Source organism: Ursus maritimus, unplaced genomic scaffold, assembly GCF_017311325.1.
Source record: "Ursus maritimus isolate PB19 unplaced genomic scaffold, ASM1731132v1 scaffold_26, whole genome shotgun sequence".
NCBI classification, from domain to species: domain Eukaryota; kingdom Metazoa; phylum Chordata; class Mammalia; order Carnivora; family Ursidae; genus Ursus; species Ursus maritimus.
The window spans coordinates 39,303,983-39,326,168 of NW_024425119.1; the positions used below are offsets into that span (position 1 = coordinate 39,303,983).

Below are 22,186 nucleotides of genomic sequence, written 5' to 3' on the forward strand. Positions count from 1 at the left end.
TTTGTGTTTCGCCTCATGGCTATGACTTCTGGGGCAAGCTCAAGACAAGTGTCTATCGCTTTCCTAGGGAGTCCAGGGAGGCTTCCGCCCCCTTCACTGCTGCCTCCCGCCTCCCACCCTCCAACCACCATTCATTGGCAGTAGCCATACTTCCTCATTACTGCCCCTGCCCCTTCTGCCCTGAGGCAGTCTTGGGAGATGTTTAAGGACACCACCACACATACACCAGCCTGGCCTGGGCCTGGCCAAATCTGAGACCCTCCCTCTCTTTTCCAGGTTCATGGATCACTCTGTTCTTCGTGACAGAAACTTCAGTCTGTATTGAGCAGGATGTTTGCAGAAGGGCAAGATGGACTGCGGAAGCAGGGCAAAGAAAGAGAAAGTGGGAGAAGGTGTCCTGGTTCCACTGACTAATGGGAGGAAGGGCACAAAAGCAGAGTAAACAGATTGGACTAGAAGTCACTTGTGTGCACTGGAAGCGGGGCGGAGGGAAATTATTCCAATGCCTGAATTCCTGTGAGATCAGATGTATGGGGGTCAGAATTTGGTGTTTGGTTTGGGAGGGGCCAGGGTACAGAAAAGACCACCAAGGGTGTCTTGACCTCATGAATGGCAGGTGTCAGAGTAACAAGTCTGGGAAGACACACACTGGTCCTCACGATGCTGAAGGGCCTAGAGTAGTCATGCTCTCTGAAGACTTCAGCTTCACTTTGGCAGCGATAAAACTGGAGGAAGCCCTCTAACCACAGGGGAAAGAGGCTCACAGAGCCCTCTGGCAGGAGGCTGCCTCCTGTACCCAGCTCTGCCATTTCTGACCCAACCCAGGGCCCAGAACACCTTCAGAAAGCTAGGAATTTTACAAAGAATTTGATTTTATTGATATTTAAATATATTAAATATTTCACTGAAATACATGATACACCACCCTCTCCCCCCCCCAACAGTGGTTACATTATAAAACCAAAGTCCATGGGCCTCCCATCCACTGACTCCCCCATCACCTGGTGAGAAAGGGGGCGATGGCAGCCCAGGAGAAGGGCATGGTTGGCACTATGGTATGAGGAGTCAGGGTGTGGACAGGCTCCTCCCACTTGGCAAGAAGCAAAGACAAGTCACCAAAGACTGAGGTCTTCTCTCTCTGGTCTCCTTACACCCTCACCCCCACCCCAGGGCTCCAAGCAGTCCCTTCCTATCCAGGGACATGGCTGGGGAAAGGAAGTTGATTTTCTGTCCGGACCAACTAGTCTTTTCCCCTCCTCCTGCCATGGCTAATGAAGTGCCTGACGGCCCATTTGGTTGATGCATGAAGATCCCCAAGGGAGGCAATATGAGCCAGAAAGCAGGCCTCTGCAAGGCGCTTGAGTCGGAAAGGGCAAGAGTACCAAGTACCCTTTCCATTCCCCAAACCCAGCAACTCTGGGACCCTCTCTCCTCTGTCTCTCTAATCACCTCCAAGACCAAATGATCTTCAAGCAAAATTCAGGCTAATGCCTCTGGCTTAAATAGGTACAGACAGAGAAACCAAGGCACCAACTACTTCAGGCCTGAGGCAAGGAGGCTGTAGGGAAAGGAGTAAAAGGAAGGCAGAGATAGGAAGGGAATCTAGAGTCCAACCTTCCAACCCTCCTCCTAGCCCTTGCAGGCTTCACGGGGACCGGGGAGCCAGGAACACGCTAGACTGAGACTGAAGGCTGCCGAACGCCAAGTTTCAGGTTCCCTTGCCCCATCTCCTAGTACCAGTATCTGGGTCCTCAGAGAGATCCCATGCTACCTCAGTCCCAAAGTATACCACCAGCTGGGGAACCCAGGAATCTCCTGAGCCTCTGCCCACCAAACCCCAGACAGTTCAAGCGCATGGAGCATCGAGGCTCCAGCAGGCGCTTGGGTCCCTGCCCCAGGCAGGGAGACAGTCATGCTGCACGCGCGGCCCCCAAATGGCACTTAGGGATTTGGCACAAAAAGGACTGCTCTCCCCAGGGCCACCTTCCTCTTGCTACCACACCCCCTGCCACTCCTGTGCAACCTAGGCATCTCTCTCCATCTCTCGAAATCAGAAACGCTGCCTTACTCCCAGAAGACAGGGCCCCACAGGAGCGAGGCAACCCCGGGTAGAGAGCTGAGGAGGAGCACAAGGACACACACAGACCTGGGAAACAGATACACACACAGAGGCCGACATGCACACACATTACACAGACACACAGGCCCTCCCCAGGGCCAAAGACTTGGGAGGACGGGTTTGAGATCAGGGTCATCCTCCTCCGTGCCCTGACCCTTTTCTTTTTGGCAACAGAAGGGGTAGAGATGCTCTGTGCCCCCTTGCCAGCAGACAGCAAGAGAGCACGGGGACAGAGTTACCTGACCATGACCCCAGTGGGGCCCTCAGATCAAGAGTCTGGTACCACCCTGCTCCCTGGCCAGCCTGCTCTCTTTGGCACCTGCTGGTGAACTTTCAACTCCTGATCTTCTGACATCCCCACACACACGCTTGCTCTCTGACTGGGCATTTTCACAGTACCAATGAGGCCAGATGCCCCTTTCCCTGGAGTTGTGCAGGAACTGGGGCTAAATCTGAGCTGTCAAAAGTCCCTTTGTTCCCCTTTGGGGACAGATCATGGGACTAGGATTTGGCAAATGGAAACATTCCCCTGAAATACGGACAGGGCTGGGTCCCCAGAGCATCTCCCTCCTGGGCCCTGTGCCTAGGAGGGAGACCTGACTGGGGTGGAGTACCCAAAGCCAGGCTGGGGATGCAGGCATAGCAGAGGCAAGCGTGGAAGAGGCACTCCTCATGCCTGCCCCAGTCTTTGTACAAAATATTCCCAGGAAAAAGAGGGAAAGGAAGGGCCCAGCCCTGAGTCTGTTGCCCAGACAGACAGGGAAAGGGTAGGCATGGCAAGCTGCCACTTTAATCCCTCAGACAGGAGGGCTCCTGCTGCCTCTGCTGCCTCCCCTGCTCCTGAAGGCTGGAAGAAAGAGGCAACAGCCCTATCCCAATTAGAAAAGTAAGAGTCACTTGCATAATCCTCTTGGCGTCCCTTGTTCACCAGCCTGAGGGCAGACGAGCGTGGTCCAAGCACAGCCTGCTGGGGTGTTCCCTTTTGTGGTCAGCAGGGCCTGGAGGCTTGGTGGCCCCGCCACAGCTCCAACCAGCGAGCACAGAGTCCACTTAGATGCCCACCTTGGTCCTGACAGCTGAATTTGTAGCTGGGTCCTGCTAACTGGGGGGGCCCCCATTGAGGAAGTAGGTGGTCATCTCCCCCTTGCCCTTCACCTTGACCACCCCTCGACACTCCAGCTGGTAGCCTTTGGCAGCTAGAACCTGGTACAAGTCCGTGGTCACCTGGGGGATGGGAAGGGAACCCATTTAGCCTGGGATCCTTCCTGCTGCATTTGCAGGGGCCCAGGGGTTCTCTAATCATGCTAGCCACCCCCCCAATCCCCACTCCCCAAACCACAGAACACTGCCACCCTACCCCTGTCCTAGTGACCTCAGAGAGACCCCTGCAGAAGCCCTCTGGACCCATACTCTTCCCAGCCTCTGCTCACATCCCCCTCACCTGGATTCGGTCAGGGACCCCTGTGCTGTCCATACGGCTAGAGACATTCACTGTGTTCCCCCAGATGTCATACTGCGGCTTCCGAGCCCCAATGACACCTGCCACGACTGGGCCCATGTTCAGCCCTGCAATGGGGACAGCAGCAAAAAACTGAGACTAATGGACATTCCAGGGTCAGCCCAGAGAGTCATCCCACCTCCTGGCACCTTTAGAAGGACCCAGAGAAGAAAGTGACAAAGGGACAAGTGTCCTGGTTGTAGGCAATGGCAGATCCGAGCATGTCCCAAGGCGCTCCCCTGCGTTAAGACAGCCGTTGCCCTAACAGTAGCTAAATCCACTGAATGCTCGCTCCGCGCCAAGCCCTCTGGTCAGCATTTCACATTCCATTATTTCATCCCCTCGACAGCCCTAAAAGGCGGGTATCGTCCCCATTTTACAAACGGCCTCAGCAGAGGAGCTGGGAGGTGTGCTAAATAGGCCAGTGAGCAGAACAGCCAGGATCCAAACCAGAGTGACTCTAGAACCCACGCCGCTACCACTCCTCCCGCCCACCAGCTCCCAGCTCATCTGTGAGCAAGTGCCTCTTATCAGACTGGGAGAGAGAAGGACACAGGTACCGGAGCTTAAATCAACCTGGTTTCGAAGCCCAGTGCAGCCACCTACTAGCTGTCTGACCTCGGCCAAGTTATTTCATCAGAGAGTCAGTCTCTATCTGTAAGAGGGAGCGGTAAAGTGAAGATTAAAATGTCTAGGACAGCGCCTAGCACACAGTAGGCCCTCAATAAATGATCTCTGTTCTAAATATGAGGCGAGATAGGAGATGGGAGAAAAGGACATCCCAAAGGATTCCCGATGGGGAATCTGTGATGCCATCCCTAGCCTGCTTCCTCAGCCTCACCCAGAAACAGCCCTGGGAAAAGCTGCCAGGCAACCAGGCCATCTCACCAATCTTCATCTGGAAATTGTTGAAGGAGTGCTCATTGATGTGTTTCATCTGCTCCATGAGCCGCATGGCATAGTCGGCCAGGGCAGTGATGTGGGAGCGGCCGGCCTGATCATAGGTGCTGGCGTTCAGCCCCGAGGCAGCCATGTAGGTGCTACCAATCGTTTTGATCTTCTCCAGCTGCCGGAACCGCTCCTCGCTGATGATCTGGACAGCACGGGGGGACCGGACTGTCAAGGCGGCGAAGCCAAACGCACGCGCCCTGCCTGATGCTCACTCTTGCCATGCCTCGGCCTCTTCCCCCTTCCCTGTTTCAACAGCTCCCCTCTTTTGAGCGAGTGAGCCCCCGCCTTCCAGCTGGTGTTCTCAAGGCGGGACTGAGAAGCCAGGAAAACAGGCCTCCCTCTCCAGCCCGTTATCAGAACCCCAGGCCAGGACTTAAGCATACAGCTTCAGCTCAACTTCAAAAGCTCCCTCACGGAATCCAGAACCACGGAAGGGACTTTAGCCATCAGTTATTCTAACCATCACTTTTTGGGAAACTGAGTGCCAGAGTGAAGAAGTGACTCGGATCCAAAAGAGCAAATGGCCCATCCCGACCTGGCTAATTCAGGATACTTCCTCATGCTTGCTTCCATTTTCTCTATTCAGGGGCCCGTCTTGCTTCCTTGGGCTCAGGGGGTTCTGTCCATAGATTACTGCCGCCTTAGTCGGTAACGTTCACCTGGTACCTATCCTGTCTTCTCCACAGATCCTCATGGCCTTTGCTCCCCAGCAGTGATGACCCTGCCCCACTGAGGTCGACCTCCTTGCTGCCTCGAGACACCTTGGTGGGTCCTTGTCCTTGTCTCTGCTCTACCTACCCTACTCCTACCCCGACATCTCTGGGTCCCAGCAAACCTCCCTTCCTCCTCCCAATCCAGCTACCCATCCCATCCTGGCCTTCCCAACAAAGTTCTCCCCGCTGCCCTAGTCCCCCCAGCCACCCTGCCAGCAGCAGCCAACCAGACAAGTACCTCGTCGAAGTCAGCGATGATCTCGTTGAGCAACCGCAGACACTCAACGCCCTCGTTGTTGGCCTCCAGCTCCACATAGAACTCAGAAAAGTTGGCAATGGAGGCAAACATGACGGCCACACACTCACACGACTGATAGTAGAGCTCGTCATTCCGGCGCTCCCGGGCCAGGAAGTGGGCAGCCACGTCCTTGGGCAGAATGTTATGCAGCAGTCTTCGGTTGTAGGCCTGGAGTTCCTCCATCTCCTCCTTCTCCCCTGTTGCCTGTGGATACCACACCCATCACCCATTGCCCAACCTTCACAAGGGGTGGTATGGCGGCCAAGGCCTGGAGACGGGCATCAGAGGGAATCACGGGGAAGAAGAAAGGCATGGACGGGTGAGACCTAAAGACCAGGCAGAAGGGTGAAAGGGGCAGGGACAGGAGGAGGCAGGGGTTAGGGGATGGGCGCAGAGAAGGCTTGGAGCCAGAGTGAGCTTGGGCGGCCCGAGCCTTGGCCGGCTAACCAGGTCTGTTTCTGGCTTGGCCCAGGTTCTGTGGCCAAGATCCTCCCCCTCCCCCAGAAGCCCACCCGGTCACCTGCAGTTTCCAGAGGAAGTCCAGGCGCGCAGTTGACTCCACCTGCTGGGCGTGCAGATACAACGCCAGTGCAAACACCAGCAGAATCACGGGGGTCATGTATTTGAGCGCCACCCTCCCTGCAGCTGGGCTGAGGGTAAGCAGAGGCAAGCTCAGCGTCTGACAGAGGCATGTGGCAGCCCTACCCTTCCCCGCCCCAGAGCCCTCACTCACCAGTCCAGCCCGTCGAAAGTCTCATTGGAAGAAGCCCTGGCAGGAAGATACAAGAAACAAAGTCATCGGTTCTTCTTGGGTTGCTGGGTGGGAGCAGAGGGGAGGGGAGACAGAAACTGCATTTACCGAGCACATAGCACAAAATCAGCAAGGGCCAGGGCTTTTGCTTACATGAACTCAAGAGCAGACGTTAAGAGAAGGTTCCACTGCTAGCTCCCCTACTTACCTGTCCTGTGACCCAGAACAAGTTGCTTAAGTCTAGGCCTGTTTCCTCATCAGTAAAAGAGGGACGAGATCTAAATAACATGCGCAAAAGGCCTGGCCTGGCACTTGGCGTGCAGTAAGGCTTCGACAAATGTTAGGTACCACAGTCTTTCCAATCACCTATGACACAGGCGCCATTGCCATTTCACAGACGAGGAAACTGAGGCTCAGAGACATTAACTCACCTGTCCAAGGTCACACAGCTAATGAGCAGCAGAGCGGGATTCAAACCCAAATGACTCCAGAGGCTTTTCCTACCACATCAAGCTATGGCCCCATATCACAAGGGGTGGGGTTTGCAGAGAAAAGCCAGTGTGGTATCCCAGGCCAAGCCCCTACGCAGGAGTCAGAAGTTTTGGTTCCTAGCCAGGGCGCTGCCACCAAGCAGCTGTGTGACCTACAGGTGGTTAAGAGAATGCGTATGAAGGAACCATGCAAACGAGACAGGGAATTTTTTTAAACGTCTGGCCTAAAGATACAGGGACTTCCCAGGACTGGGGTTTCCTTGGGGTGATGGAGGAGTCATATGCTGGGAGCTCCTCCACTGCCTCCTTCTCCCCCACAGATGAGGGGTGAGTGGTAGGTAGCTTTCCAAGGGCACAAGAGGCCTGGGCACCAGAGAGACTCACAGTGGCCAGCAGGGTCAGGAAGCTCCTAGGGGATTAAAGGGCTGAGGATAAACTCACAAGCCATGGACACCAAGCAGCAGGTCATAGTTGTCAAAGACGGTGGCTGGGGGGCCCAGCAGAAGCAGCACCAAATAGACGAGCCCCAGGACAAAGATCACGGCCAACTTCCCGATGCTGCTGATGTGCAGGAAGACAGAGCTGGCCAGGAGACTCAGCAGCATGTTCCCAACGAAGTACTGCGGGGCGATGGCAGCGGCGGCGTCGGGTGGAGGCAGAAGCCAGGCACCCCAACCCCATGCAGGAAGAGCCCTGCACTCCCCTCCACGACCTCAAACCCGAAGCTCCTTCAGCCTCTGCACCCCGCCCCACACCATGCAGGGGCCCCTGGCTGCTCCTCCAGCAGGGACTCTGGTGAGACCTGGGCCCCCTGGTGAGACCTGGGCCACCAGTGCCTGTCGCCAGGCCTGACCCAGAGGACTCAGTAACCAGTGCTAATCGGGACCACCCCCCATCCCGCCTGAGCACGGCTTGGACACCTCGGGGAAGCTGCAAGTGGGTGCGGTGCCCTCACACAGCGGAGCATCCAGGCCCAGGGAGTAATTGAGCTGCTGCAGGTGGCAGGCTGTGATGTCCGCGGGCGTCACATTCAGCATCCGGGCTGCGCAGGTCCGTATGGGGGTGTGGTTACAGGTGAACTGCAACAGTTGGGGGAGACGTATCAGGGTAAGCACAGAGGGGAGTGGTTACCAGGGCCATGCCCCAGCGCCTTACACCCTGGAGGTCAAAGTTCTCACTGAGGGGTGACAGGAGGTACAGAATTCAAGGAGAAAGGGGGATGGAGTTAACCTCATCCCCTCCGTTGGGATAACGAGCTCTCAGAGGGCAGGAAATGGGTCTTCTTCCTCTGCCCACCCCCAGGACCCAGAGCAGTGCTCGGCACAGACGAAGGGCAGGAGAATCCCCACTGGACCTTTACCATGTTGGCAATGGCAGAGGTGAACACAAGCAAGACTGAAAAGATGCCAACCACAGTGCTGTGCGCCCGAGAGCGGACAATGCTGCGGGAAAGGCGTCGCAGGGCCTTGGGGAAGAGCTGCAGACAGGCAAGAGACCGAGGGTTAGAGACCGTGTCAACCAAGGGGTAAGACCAACCAAGGATGGGGCCCAGGGCGGAGGCCTGGCCTTCTCCTCCCCATCCCCGCGTGACTCCTCACCACCCCAGCGCAGCCAGCCCTCCCCGACCGGCCCTGGAAGAACGCCCGACATACGGAGCCACAGGAGGACACGGCACAGGTCAGCACGGCGGTCAGCAACAGCAGGAAGATACCGGCATAGGTCCCAAGCATCAGGGTGGAGCTGGGGCACAAGAGGGCCGGGAAAACGTTACTCTGGAACATCTGGGCGTCCTTGTCCCACTCCCCAGACGGGCAGGGGGCAGGCTCCAGGGACCGTGAGCTTGCACGGGTGTCGAGGAAGGTTCGGGGAGGTGGTGGAGGGAAGAGAAGCAGAGCGAGGAGGGGCAGGGCTCTCACTGTGGGAAGACGAGGAGCTGGATAAAGCAGATGAAGCAGAAGACCAACAGCGCGCAGGCCACGTAGGCTCCGAAGCGGGGGTCCGCCTTCCGCGAGTACTGAGGGAGAGGAGGCTGAGCTGGGCGCTGCGCTCTGCCCTGGGGAGGCATGGCCCCACCAGGGGCCTCAAGGAGGGGAAGCAGTGGCCCAGTTGATAGAAATCCCCCCTGTGCCCTGTGGTCGCCCACCCCCCATTCCCAAAATAACCTCTCCGGTTCCCTCAGTTGCGCTCAGCCTTCCCTGCCTGGACCTCCCCTCTTCTCTCGGCCCTCGGCCCTCTGCCCTCCAATCCCCCAAACCTTCTTTTCAAGATCTTCTCTCTGGAAGGTGAGCAGGAAGCGGCGCACGTGGTCCTTCCGTAGCTGATCGATGCTGCGGGCATCGATGGCACGGCCCAGGAACTCATCTACTTCATCCTCGGGGTTCAGGGCATCTTGGGCACCCCGGCTGAGGGCAGGGGACATGGCTTCACCGGGGGCATGAGCACTGCCACGTGCGAGGCAATGAGAAGGGAAGGGCATGGGCAGCACCCCAAAACGGAGTGAGCGGGTGTGTGGCCCCTGCTTCCACAGGACACACCTAAGGTCCAGGAAAGAGGGAGTCTCGGCTCCCTGCAACCCTGTCCCAGGGTGCAAGCGCCTTCTCCCCTCCTCCTCCTCCCTCCTTTATAACCTGACTTACTTGTCTTTGCTGGAATCATCAATGCCCTGGAGAAAGGGACAAAGTGTGCAAGTGAGGTGAAGGGCAGACCACCTTCGCCTCCATCAGTCCTTCCCCATCCCCAACAGTGTGCTGAGGGATCCCCCGTGTGCTTGGGGGGGGCTTGGGACCCCTGGCACGAAGTCATCCCTCCTGTCCCCAGTACCAGAAGTCATACGTGGAGGTGTATGAGCCACAGCAAGGAAGGCAGAAGAGGGAAGGGGGGCACAGAGTGTCAGGAAAAGGCCTCGGGTCCTAACGCCGTGGGCCCCTCACCATCTGGCGGAAAGCCTTGGAGTCCTTGGTCCGGGAGAAGGCGCGGTCGGGCACCCAGCGCGGCATCAGCCCTTCCACGGAGTTGGCCCGCGTCCGCTGCAGCTTGGCCAGCATGGCCTTCTCCTCTTTCTGTGCAGGCGGCCGGGTGCAGGATCAGAACAGGGGCCCGAGAAGAGGTCTGTCCGCTCCCCACATCTGCCCTCCTCCCTGCCTGCCTGCCCCGCCCCCGGCCTGACCCGTTTCTGGCTGGCCCCCAGGATGAGGAAGGTCTCGATGTGCTGCTCCTTGAGGTAGGCGTTGCGCTCGCCGCCGCGGCCCGGCTCCACCTCGTAGTCGCCGTTCAGGTACTGCAGCGTGGCCCGGGTGATGTGGATGCGGCTGTGAGCAAACAGGAGGGTGAGACCAGGGCTCGCCCGCCTCGCTCCGCCCCCCACCACCCGACCCCACACTCACCCGGCCCGGCCCCCCGCCTCCATGTGGTTGGCCAGCGTCACGTCGTTGGACCACACGTCGAACTGCCATTTCCGCAGGCCAAGGACGCCACAGTGCACGCGGCCGCTGTGGATGCCCACGCGCATGTTCACGTTCACGCCCGTCACCTCACGCACCAGCCTGGGGGGAGGCGGCTCGGGCTCAGCTCCTGGCCCGGTCCTCGCCACTCCCGGCCCAGAGCTCGGGCCCTTCACTCCCCTCGGAGCCGAACAGACCAGGACAGACCCAGACGGGGGACACAGGAGCACAGCCTTCGGCTGGACGGCTGGACGTGGGCAAGCGGCTGCATGGCTCTCAGGGACAAAAAGAACCCTGTTCAGCAGGTGCAGCACTGAGCCAGAAAGGGAGGGGTCGCTGTTCTCCCCTCAGGCCTGCTCAGCTAGCACTCACACCGGCCCAAACCCCCTCACGCTGGCTCCCCTACCCTGCCCTCTGGCGGGGGCCTAAGCTGCACAGGCTGAAGAAAGATCCATTCCCCTCCCCGCTGATGGATCTCCAAGACAGAGAAATGGCCACAACCGAGAAACAATCCTGAGGACGCATCAAACGGTAGGAGTGGGCCGGGGCACCCTCGGTTCCAGGAAGCCTAGGGGGGCACTGCTTACGAGATGGCCTCGATCATGTCCACCCCCATCTCCACACAGCAGTGGGCATGGTCTGCCCGGGCCTCCGGCAGCCCCGACACACAGTAGTAACAGTCCCCTAAGATCTTGATTCTCAGGCAGTGATTTTCCTAAAGGGGAGAGTTGGGGAGAGTCGCGCTCACTCTCTTGCCTGCCCAGCACCCTCCCTGAGTCACCATCTGTCCCCACTGAGCCAGGCCGCCCCAGTAAGGCTATGCTCGCCCCACCCCCAGCCCCAGGCCCCTCACCGCAGCCAGCTTGTCAAACCGGGCAAAGAGCTCGTTCAGGGTCATGACCAGCTCCTGCGCGGTGCACTGGGATGCCAGGCTGGTGAAGCCTTCGATGTCTGCAAACAGGATGCTGTGGACGATGGCAGAAGATGGAAGGACCACATGGCCCTCAAAGACTCCCAGGTCCGCCGTCCCTGCCGGTACCCTCCCACCCCCACCCTACCTGACATTGTCATGCTTCTGGATATAGATCTTGTGGAACATCATGTCTTCTTTCTTTGTGTTGATATCTTCTTTCATCTCCATGGCAACATGCTGGGGCAACACGGACAGCAGCAGCCGTTCCTAGACCAGTGGTTGCGACAGGGCACCGCTATCTTCTCGGCCTCACACTGTAATGCCTCCTGATGCCTCCACCACCCCAGAGCCCTCCCAGAAGCCTCTGGAGACCTGAGCTTCCCTTCTGGACCTCCCCCATGAGAACCTACAGCAGGTACACGTCCCAGCCCCCTCTGAGCACCCCATGCAACCCCTCACTTGTGCCCCCATCTGCTCTCTCCCACCCTCAGGCAGGACAGGAACCCCAGCGTCCCAGGGCCTGCGTGACGCACAATCGAGCGGGCCAGCCACACTCAGTCCATGGAGTGGTATGGGGCGGCGGACCCAGTCTGCGGGTTCTGTGGGGGTGAGGAGCGGGCCGGCCTCGGACAGGGAGAGCAGCCCCACCTGCTGCCGATTCTCATGCTGCAGGTGCAGCCGGGCCTGGATGTAACCGCGGGTCTCCTGAAAGGCCTGGCGCTGAGACACCTCCGCCGGGTAGTGCGTGCAGATGCCGATGACGTTGGTGCAGAGGAACAGCAGCACGTTGGCACCCAGCTGCAGGAGGGTGGCAGAGGCAGACGGTGGACGCCCCCACCCCCACGACGCACAGGGGCGACCTGCTAGGCTCTGTGGATCCCGGGCCCTGTCTGTCCCCAAGCTGTCCCAACCCCTGTAAGCCATCTCCCCCTTCCCCCACAGGACCCCGGCCCCCTGCCTGGATCACCCCACAGCTAGAAACGGGACTTTGTCACAACTCCCGGGCAGCAGAAGCACCACCCAGGGTAAGATGGGCCCCGGGGCCTGCACCCAGCACGCGAAGATTCCCTGCCCCACAATCAGCCCAAACAAAAAGCGAATGCTGCTCCTTCTGCACGTGGTTCTCCTCACAGGACAACACCCAGGGGACTTGTGCTCTCTATCCCCCTAGGAATGCCCAGGACAAGTCCTCTCACCTCTCTGGGCCCCTGCATGTTCATCTAGAACCTGGAGAGGGACAGTAAGATTTCTAAGGTCCCTCCCTGCTCTGACACCGCTGGATATAACAGTTACTATTATTATTATTATCGGAGCTAATTTGTTGACGGCCCCCTAGTTAACATTCCTGACTTCTATAGCTGCCTCTACACAGTAACTAACAAATTTCTCCTAACTCTACCAGACAGATAACAGTATCTCACTCTAAAGGTGAGGCACTCCAGCACAGAGAAGCTCAGGAACTTGCCCAAGATCACACAGCTAATAGTGGCTGGTGTGTGACTTGAATCCAGGATAGTCAGACTCCAAAGCCTGTGTCCAAACCCTACTGAACGGTACGTTCCAGATTTCCAAGATTCCTACGCACTCCACTCACCCGAGCTCTTGAGGCCCAGCCTCAGAGCCCAGGCTTGGGAGTCTTCAATTCTACTAACGTGGGACCTTCCCTTCCACCTGGGAAGGGTTGCCACCATGCCCCGGCACCCCCAGTTCTTGCCACAGCCAGGCCCCTTGCCCTAGGACCCTGATCTCGGGATGGTCAGCCCTCCTCAGCATCGGGAGTACTCACCAGAGAGCAAGTCTAAGGAAAACTGGCCTCAGTGTTTCTGGAAATTCAGGGGTTAACCTGGCACTTGTGGCTCCACCCCAGAGTTGGCTGGGGCAGGGCTCTGGTTTGGGGAGAAGGGAGGGAAAGAGCACCAAGTGGAAGCCAGGAATTCTGGGCTTTGCCCAGAACCAGAACTAGTCCTGCAAACTTAATCTCTGGGACCTCGGTTTCATTTTTCTTAGGTAAAATGGAGGGGTAGGTTCAGCAAACCCCTGAGCCATTTCTCACTTTGACCCTCTAGGACTGGCCTGCTAGCCTCCCTTCCCAGTCCAGCTCACAAGGCCCCCCGCCTAGCAGCAGGGGTGAAGAGGGGGGCACACTATCTCCCCTAGGGGTTTCTAAGAATAGCCCCCAGTGGGGGGAGAAGGGGAGGGGGGTTAACCAGGCAACTTCCCTTCCTGGCCCCAGGAGCCCAAGAGGAAAAAGTGAGTCATGGGGGAGGGAAGGGGAAGGGGGACGGGGACTGAAATAGATCTGTACGCAGACCCCTATCCAACTGTGAGAAAAAAGGGATTCCAGGACACTCTAGGAGACTCCAGGCTGGGCCGGGGTCACCGGGTGAAACTGCTCAGTGCGTCTGAATGAGTGGGTCAGAGGAAAACGAAGGCTCCTTCCCAGGAGTGTGAGCAGGGCTGGATCTGGAAAGGGGCTGCCCGAGGAGCCTAGAAAGGAGGCCACAGCCCCACACTATCCAGATACACACAGCCCAACTGAATACAGGGAATCAATCCTTCTCACTTCAGAGAAGCGGTATGGGCAACCCTGGCTCTGAGGACGGGCACAGGGGCGGGGGTGACTTTCCCCACTCACTCTAAGAACATGCCTGCTGAGACCTACTGGGTCAGGCTGCAGCTGGGTACCCCTGGGGAGGCAGGAGGCTGGCACAGTCCCGGCCTCCGTGGGGCTGCGCCTCCCCAGTCAGGCCCTGGGCCTGGTTCTGGGCACCATGCCAGCTAAGAGCAGAGAAGAGACACCCACCCACCCCTGGCCAGCCAGAGAGAAGGTGGAGGGGTGAAGGGAGGCACCACCTCCAAGCTCCTCCTTCCCCAGGAGGGTAATCCAACTCCAAAGCCCAGTGCCATAGTTACCTGGTGAGAAGTGGGGGGCTAGTAGAGGCAGAAAGACCCTGGCCCTTTAAGAGGTCTGACTGCCCTGTGGGTGCGTGCTCCACAAACAAATGGGCTATAAAGTTACTTTTAAAAAGGTACATTCTGTTCCGGAGCACAAGCTGGGCGGAGAAGGGCATCATGCCAGAGCACCCAGCTTCTCACCCTGGGAGCCCCAGGCAACTTCCTCTTAGTGGGTGGGGCTAGGGTGGGCTACAGGCCACAAGCCCTAGGCAAGGCAGAGGTGGACTCCCTCAAAACTTGAGCAAGAGAGAGGACAGCACCCTCAAAATCAGGGTGCCAAGAGAGGGATCATGAGGTGTGTTGGTTTGGGGCTATGCCCTGAAGGATCTTCTAGGCAAGATGTCCTGGTCTCTGCTCCCTGCTTAGAAGGATGACCCGAGACGACAGACTCCACACGCTCTTGTCTCTCTCAAAGGGACTTCTGGGAAGGCCCTTCCCTGGGTACCATCCCCTACAGCACTCCCACACCTCCCTGCCCCCAGGTGAGAACCCTGCCCTGCCGGGTTCTACTCCACTCTGGGAGAGGGTGGGGCCCTAACAGCAACATCATGAGGTAGATACTATTTTTATCCCAGTTTTACAGACTGGGAAATCAAGGCTGGGAGAAGTGAGGTTCGTTGTCTAAGATCTCACAGAGAAGAACTCAGCCCATTGGACCAGCAGGTCTGCCCGCAGCCAAGCCTTGATTTCTCACCATCGTGCTGTCAAGCCCCACCCCACACACCACTCAGAACCCGGATACAGTAGCTGGCATGGGCAGAGAACCTCAAGGCAGGGCTGCCTGAGCCCTGGTGCTCAGCGGGAGGACGGGGGGAGGAGATCTGACCCTGACGCCCCTCTTCTACAGTCCAACTCCACTCAAACCATGCCCAGGCCCGGAGAAAACAGATCCCACTCGTTACCCTCCCTGTCCTCTAGAGATGGCCTTGGTCCGGAGAGAAGCAACTCCTCCCTGGCTAACTCCATCCAAACCCTGCTCGATCCTTCCAGATCACCACCCGGAGCTGCTTTTCAGGGATGGCGCTGGCGCCTGAGTCTCAGGTATCATCTTGGGGCCAGAGATGCCAAGGCCCTGCCCGGGCCCCGGGGCTAAACATCACGCTCCCACCTCCAATGCTCCCTCACACCTATGGGCTATTGCAAGGGCCTCAGGCGGAAGAGCGGCAGACGGTGGCCTGCAGAGCGCAGGCTTGGGTCCGGGGGGGCCCCCTCTCCTCAGCAGTGCCCTCCACTCCAGACCCTGGATGGAGCCGACCCCTGACACTTGGCCTCCCGTCATCTGCCCCTCCCCTTGGACACAGCACTGTCTCCAGTATCCACCCCCGACCCCCCCCCCCAGTCGCCAGACCCCTTCTCATTCCCGGCCTGGTGCCCCAAGGCCCACCTCCCTGACTACCCACCTGCTTCCAGAGGAAGGCGTCGCCGCGGTTGAGCTGCCAGGCCAAGATCAAATGCAGGGTGGAGAGGCCCAGGCCGCTGAAGACAGCCGCCCGCATGCGGATGGGCAGGAGCGTGTAGGCGATGTAGACGAAAAACACAGGGCACCAGAGGCCCGAGGAGGGGCTGCGGGGGTCGGCAGCCAGGGCACCCCCCACCTGCACGGCCGCCAGGATGCCCAGCACCACGTAGCTCACCACCCACATGGAGTCCTGGCGGAAGCTGTGCCGGTTACACACCACCATGAGCGCCACGAAGAGGGCGGCGGCACAGGCCAGCAGGGCCACGTAGGCAGGCCGGGGGCGGGCGGGCGCCGCGTGAAAGGCCAGCAGCACGGCCGTGAGCAGCACCAGCACGGCCATCAGCAGCGTCAGGCTGCTCTGGTTCATCTGAAAGAAGTACCGCTGGTACAGGCGCTCCAGCTTGGCCGAGCGGAACTGCTTCGACTGGAACACCTGGGCCAGGCGGCGCCAGCACGATCGCCGGCCCCCGGGTGTCGCGTCGGGGGCCGCCTCAGCCGCCCCGGCCGCCGCCTCCACGTCCTCAAAGCCCAGGGCCACCGCCCGCAGGCCCAGCTCCGTGCCCTTGCCCGGGCCGCCCCTCCGGATGAAGGCCTCATCCTGCCAGGGGCACCGAGGCGGAGCTGCAGGGGTGGGACTGGGGGGCTGCGCATCCCGGAGGCAGCTCATGTAGCGAGGCGTGCAGAAGCCCCCGGGCCGAGTCCCACGGCGTGGACGCTTCTGCCCATTGCGCTCACCCCAGGCTGTTTTCCGTTCATCCACTTTGGGGACCAGGAGGCCACTAAACCATGACATGCTGCTGAGAGAGAGGAACGAGCTGGTATTAACGCCACCGTCACGCCCTTCCACCACCGGCAGCTACCATAACCTGAGTACTTCCATGGCCAAGCTAAGCCCCTCGGTCGGCACAGCACTCACAGAATCCCCGAGGAAGATGATGGTGTCCCCCTTCAACAGGCCGGGAAACGGGAGACAGGGAGGGAGGTAACTGGCCCTGGATCACGTAGCCACAGAGGTGTAAGAACCGACATTCGAACCCAGACCTGCCTGACCCCCAAGCAGCACAACTTAAACATTCACCTCTTCCCTAAAAAGCACTGATCTGTGGGTGGTGACAAACTCAAGCGCCTGTGTCCAGGGGCAGAGCACCCCGTGCTCAGGAGACGTGGGAGGAACTACGGAGTGCCCCCCAGCACGGCAGGGGCACACAGCACCCCGCACTACTGGAGAGCTGCCACCCGCCTCCCGCCGGAGCCTCATCTTCTCATTTTTAACAGAAGCTGACAAAAAAATGTCCATTTTAATGTGACAGCTCCTGATTTTTAAATGTTGGCAAGTAATTCACATTTTTCAACACTGCAAGCCAAATAAATCACGTCTGCGGAATGAATTCAGCCTGTGAGCTGCCAGTCGGTGACCTCTCTACAAAAGGGAATCTCTTTCCACATCGTTCCCCATCACACTCACACCATGCACACTTCAGCAGGCCAAATTCAACTTCTTCCTCGGGTCACGGCTTAGAAGGAACTTCCTCAGGGAAGATGTCCCAGCTCCCTTACCCAGACTACATTTCGTCCCGTTTACCCTCTGCAGGTTTCCTCCATAGCACTTATCACAATTGTAATGACATTGCCCCTTGTTCCATGTGGGTCCCCACCCCTCTGACTATAAACTCTGTGAGAGTAGGGATTATCACTATTTGGCTCAGCACTTTATCCCTAGCACCAAGTACTGACCCCGGCTCATGGTTAGGACTTAAGAAATAGGTTGAAAAGACAAAAAGAAAGCTCAAGATGGGGCGTCTGGGGGGCGTCTGGGTGGTTCAGTCGATTAACTGTCTGGCTGCTGGTTTTGGCTCCGGGTCGTGAGATCGAGCCCTGTGTCAGCCCCACCCTCAGTGCAGAGTCTGCTCGGGGTTCTCTCCCTTTCCCTCACCCTCTCCCTCCCACTCTGTTCCTCCCCCAACCCCCCCCCACAGCACTCTCTCTGTCTCTCTAAAATAAATAAATAAAATCTAAAAGAAAAAAAAAAAAAAAGAAAGCAAGCTCAAGGGCATTGGCATTGAGCAGCTAATGTGAAATAAAAACAAATAGCGATAATCCTGTGACTCTTCTTCCTCCCTGCACTCGAGTCCTATGAGCCTCCTTGCTGTTCCCCAACACACGGTGCACAGGCCGGCCTGGGACTGCGGTGCTCCCCGTGTCCTCCGCCTGCTACAAGAGCTCCTCCAGGTCACAGCTCACATGTCCCCTTATCAGTGAGTCTTTCCCTGACCGTTCTATTAAAATAGCAACCCCCTTTCCTGGAGCTCCCTATCTCCCTTCCCAGCTTTATGCTTTATTTTCCCCCATAGCTCTTATCAGCAACTGCCGTTCTATATATTTTCCTTATTTGCTCATCGCCTCTCCTCCCTGGAATGTCAGCCCCACGAACGCAGGGATTTGGGCCCGTTCTGCTCACTGCCGTCTCTGCCACACCTAGCAGAGTCTAAATAAACGTTCGTCGAATGGCTGGGTAGACAATGCTTTCTCTGGGCTAATTTAAACTTTCCGAGGTTCTCTCACATGCCGAATTCCGTCTGATCTTCACCAAAACCCTGTGCAGCTGCTTCTGGGGCCACCTGGAGCACAGATTTCACAGGGGGCAAAAAAAGAAAGGAAAGAAGGAAAGGAAAACAAGATGCACAGCCGCTTTATAGGACTGGCCCAAGTTACAGAGATCCGGGGCCACCGAACCCACCCCAGATCTCAGGTCTCCTGGAGGGTGTAGCGCCTTGAACCAGTACAGGGAGGGCTCCGTGACAACAGCCTCAGCGTTCCTCTGAGCTGAGCCCAGCTCAAGGGAAAGTGAGGATGAGCGCACTGTCATCTCCTCCATGCCCACAGGGCACCCTGGGGCTCCCGGTACTTAAAACTTGAGAGCCAGCAGCCTTGACATTTGTACTCACTAGGGGACACCTGGGGGGGGGGCAGACAAGTGGCGCTTCAAGCAGACACCCACAGGCCCACAAAAGACAAAGCAGACTGGAGACCTCTCTGCAGGCTGGAAACCGCCCCTAGTTCGCCCTCAGCCAACCTCTCTCAGCGCCCCTTCTCCCATACCCCACAGAGCAGATATCCCCTCTCCCATATCCCTTCAACCCCTTCACACCACCACCACCACCCTCTGGAGGGACAGATCAGAAATCCAAGACTTTGGGTCAGGTTGGCATTTGGAAAAAATCACCACAAAATACTTCATTACAAGCATGATCTTTGGAGCAAAACCAGGCTTCAAACCTGAGAGTGATTATGTGCCAGCTGCACAGCCTTGAACATGTGCCTGCCTCCCTGCCTCAGTTTCTTCATCTGTAAAATGGGAATAGTAACAGTTGTGAGGAAAGATTCCAACAGTATCTGTCACACAGTACATACTCGATAAGTGAGTTCTTCTCCCCCACCCTACACCACTTGGAACCCAAAAGTCTGCCCCTGTCCAAGAAATGGAAAGAGAGAAAAGTCATAAGCAAGAGCACACATCTCCCCAGCCAGCCAGACACCTGGTTCTATCTGTGCCTGTGTCCGCGGTTGTCAGTCCTCAGAGCTGCTGGAGACAGAGCCCAGAGCGAGCAGGTTTCCCACCACCCCCACCATGACATTTTACTTCATTCAGCCTCCTCCTACTCGCCAGTCCCCTGTCCTGTATTTACCATCCCACCCCCCCTCCCCAAATGGCCCAGACCTCTCTTCCCAAAGGACCTGCTTTTGGCTGTGTTCCCAGCCTCCTGGAAGCACATCCTAGCATCTGGCTCATACCCACAGAGGAAGGGGCAGACACTGTCCCCAGAACACTCTGACCCCCCAGGGGGATAGCTTCAGAGCTGTGTAATGGTCCAACTAACTGCAGCCATCCCACCTGGGGATCCACTCCAGGCACTGCCCACCTTGGGGAACTCACCAGGCTCCCAGCACTCCTGGCACTCCAGACTAGGCTGGTATGACAAGGAACAGGGGAGGGCACTGTTCAAAGCCACAGAACTTCCCTATATGGTCCCCCAACCCTCACTGTCCAGAAACAGCCCATCACTATAAACCACAGACCACCTCCCTCTTCTCTAGGGACAGGCTCCTGAGCCTGTGCCTCTGACTTCCTCCTCCCCTGGGTCCTGGTCCCTTGCTCTCTCTCACAGATCTGCTGCTCCAGGCACCACAGGCATAGCCATTCAGCTTGGCAGCTGGAGGCCCAGTGCCTCCCAGACCTCAAGTCCCTCCCAACCCTGATTCTCCAGCCTGGACCCAGAGTCTGAGGCAGGCCAAGGCCCAGCCCCAAGGATAGCTCTGCCCACTGCTTCTCCCAAACCCTCTTCCTGGCCACCTCGGTCTGTCCCTGCCCTCCCTGGCACAAGGAGGCTCCAGGGGATTTCAAACGACTTCAGAAAGTTCATGGTAGAAGGCGCTGCCCAGGCAGGGCTCTTCAGTGCCAGCACCGCCCACCATGCTGGGAAGTGGGCCTCAATTCCAGGCCTTTCCAGATGTAGAGGAGCCTCCCCCAGGGCCTGTGTCTGGAGGTCCAGGACTGCCTTCTCCTCCCTTCCCCAATCCTCGGTCTCCCCGAAGACTGCAGAAGGCTCCCGCTTCCACACCCAACCACACAGCCCCCACCACCACCACCACACAAGGTTTTTCCACCTCACAGGGGTGTTGTGGTAAGGGGAGGGTATGGGAAGAGAATCCCCGCCGCCTGCTTCCACGTCTAGGTTTTCAGTCAGGCCCTGCTGAGAATCAAGTCTGCTCCCCCCGGCCCCCTGCAGCGGGCCCTGACACCACCCTTTTCATTGCCAAGGTCTGGGGTTAGGGGAGTGGAGGGAACTCCTACAGGCAGAGGGCATCCCTCCTCCGCCCGGCCTGCCCCCTCCCCTAAACACAATCACACTCTACCCCAAACTCGTAGGCTCACCCCACAGCCCCGCTGCAAAACCCTCCGCCACCCCTCCCCCAGTACAAGCCTTCCCCCAGGTCCCAGCAAGCTGGGCACTCGCTTCGGATGGAGGAAGGCAGTGAAGGGTGGGAGCCTGAGCCCCCCATCTCCTCCCAGATTTCTCTCTCCAGCCCCAACGGCCTCAGGCTCCCCTCCAAACACTATCGAGCCTCCCCATCGCACGCTTCCGTGCCCGCAACAACAAAAAAACTCTCGGGAGCCGCGCGGGAGTCTTCACGCCCCCCGAGACCCGAGCGCCCAGCGCCGCCGCTCCCCCCGCCGCTCCTCCGCGCGGGCTCACCTGCCGGCCCGGCTCCGCGCCTCCCCCGGGCCCCCGCCCCGCCGCCCCCGCGGGCTCCGGCCCGCCGGCCGGCCCTCCCGCGGTCGTGCTCCGTGCCCGCGCGTCCCGGCCGTCCCTCCAGCCGTCCGCAGTCCGCCCGGCCCGCGCCCCCTCCTTGCTGGCCAGCACAGCCGCCCTCTACCCCGGATCCAGAAGTCCCCTCCCCGCCGGCTCCCGGACTCCCCGCCTTAAAGGCACAAGCTCCTATTGTCTGGGCGCCCCCTCCCCCTCCGCCTCCCGAGCCCCGCGCAGGGGCCCACTCCCCTTCCGAGGAGCCGGGTAGGGGTGGGGGAGCCCGAGCAGCGCCCCTCCCTCCGCGCGCCCCCTCCTCTCTCCCGCCGCTCCCTCCCCCAGTCCTGGGAAAACAAGCGGCTTCTGTTCTGGGATCAAGACCCCGAGGGAGGGGGCCGTCCCGCCCGCTGCCCCTTCCCTCCACCCCCCCTGCTGCCTCCTGCGGCGTTCTCCGCCCACCCTCACCCAGGGGTCCCCGGGCGCGCCTGCAAACGCACTCTGTTTCTCGGCGACTGGCCCCCGCCCGGACCACGGAGGGTCGGCTTCCTTCCGGCCGGGGTCCCCCGGGGCTGAACCCTCGCCCAGCGCCCACTCCTCACTCCTCCTCCCTTCCTCCCTCCCCCAGCCCCCACCCTGCCATTCCCGCCCAGCCGCCACGGCCCCGCTCCCTCCCGCGGGAACTCAGTTTAATAATTAATTAAGATTTCATTCCACCGGGCGCCAGGTGTGTGCGGCCTGCTTCCCCACACGCCACTTGTTTCTTCCTCCCCCAACCCTCTGGGGCACCGACCCAACGCGAATCTGCTGCACCCAGAGCCCAAAAGGGGGACTGAAGGAAGGGGCGCTTCCCCCCACTGGCCCCTTTCCCTTTCTCTCTCTTCCCCTCCCTCTCTGGGCAGCCCCTCCCCCGCACCTGCGAACGTGCAGAGCCCCTCCCCCGGGCACCTTTTACCCACGGGTTGTGCTTCCCTGTTGAGGGTGGGGGTGAAGGGGGCGTGCATGGCTAGGTGCACATACTGAAAAATTGTTTGGGACTTTTATTTATTTCCCATGTTTTCTCGCACAAAGCAGCAACCCAGGTTACCTGGGTGATGGGAAAATCACGTGGAAGTGGCTTTAACCCTTAAAGGGTTTGAAACAGGGTATAGCCAGAAAGGGAAAGAGGGTTAATTCCCAGAGTATAGGTGAGTCTGACTTTGGAATGAGTGCCATTGCCCCAGAGCTGGGAAGAGGGCAGCCTGCCTGGCTTCCCTTGGAGGCCTGGCCAGTGGTTCCCTCAACCACACCTGTAG

General features: G+C 58.8%; 2 protein-coding genes across 3 annotated transcripts in view; one reads left to right on the forward strand and one right to left on the reverse strand.

Annotated features, from left to right (window-relative positions):
- TEX49 (testis expressed 49) overlaps positions 1–1,503 on the forward strand; it is a 35,771-nt gene extending 34,268 nt beyond the window's left edge. For both annotated transcript variants that reach the window (XM_040642391.1, XM_040642392.1), the window contains exon 4: positions 277–1,503. In XM_040642391.1, coding sequence (XP_040498325.1) covers positions 277–325 — 49 coding nt within the window. In that variant the 3' untranslated portion in view covers positions 326–1,503. The remainder of the gene's footprint in view (positions 1–276) is intronic.
- ADCY6 (adenylate cyclase 6) lies at positions 860–17,524 on the reverse strand. The gene is made up of 21 exons (XM_040642393.1): positions 15,530–17,524; positions 11,823–11,972; positions 11,320–11,441; positions 11,115–11,226; positions 10,849–10,976; positions 10,205–10,363; positions 9,988–10,129; positions 9,752–9,880; positions 9,458–9,483; positions 9,076–9,223; positions 8,738–8,835; positions 8,474–8,561; positions 8,182–8,298; positions 7,742–7,900; positions 7,263–7,441; positions 6,313–6,348; positions 6,100–6,229; positions 5,520–5,783; positions 4,506–4,710; positions 3,561–3,685; positions 860–3,343 (listed from the first exon to the last, which is right to left on the reverse strand). The coding sequence occupies exons 1-21, from the start codon at positions 16,379–16,381 to the stop codon at positions 3,218–3,220; spliced, it is 3,495 nt and encodes a 1,164-aa protein (XP_040498327.1). The 5' UTR covers positions 16,382–17,524; the 3' UTR covers positions 860–3,217.
- Positions 17,525–22,186: the final 4,662 nt, after the last annotated feature.

What these genes read in the sequence shown, in the direction of transcription:
- ADCY6 (XM_040642393.1), bottom strand. Translation starts at nt 16,381, where the DNA reads ATGTCATGGTTTAGTGGCCTCCTGGTCCCCAAAGTGGATGAACGGAAA. An exon ending in AGCATGAGAATCGGCAGCAG is followed by an intron (nt 11,442 to 11,822) that starts GTGGGGCTGCTC and finishes CCACTGGTCTAG; the next exon opens with GAACGGCTGCTGCTGTCCGT. An exon ending in CTGCTTGGTGTCCATGGCTT is followed by an intron (nt 6,349 to 7,262) that starts GTGAGTTTATCC and finishes TCTTCCTGCCAG; the next exon opens with GGCTTCTTCCAATGAGACTT.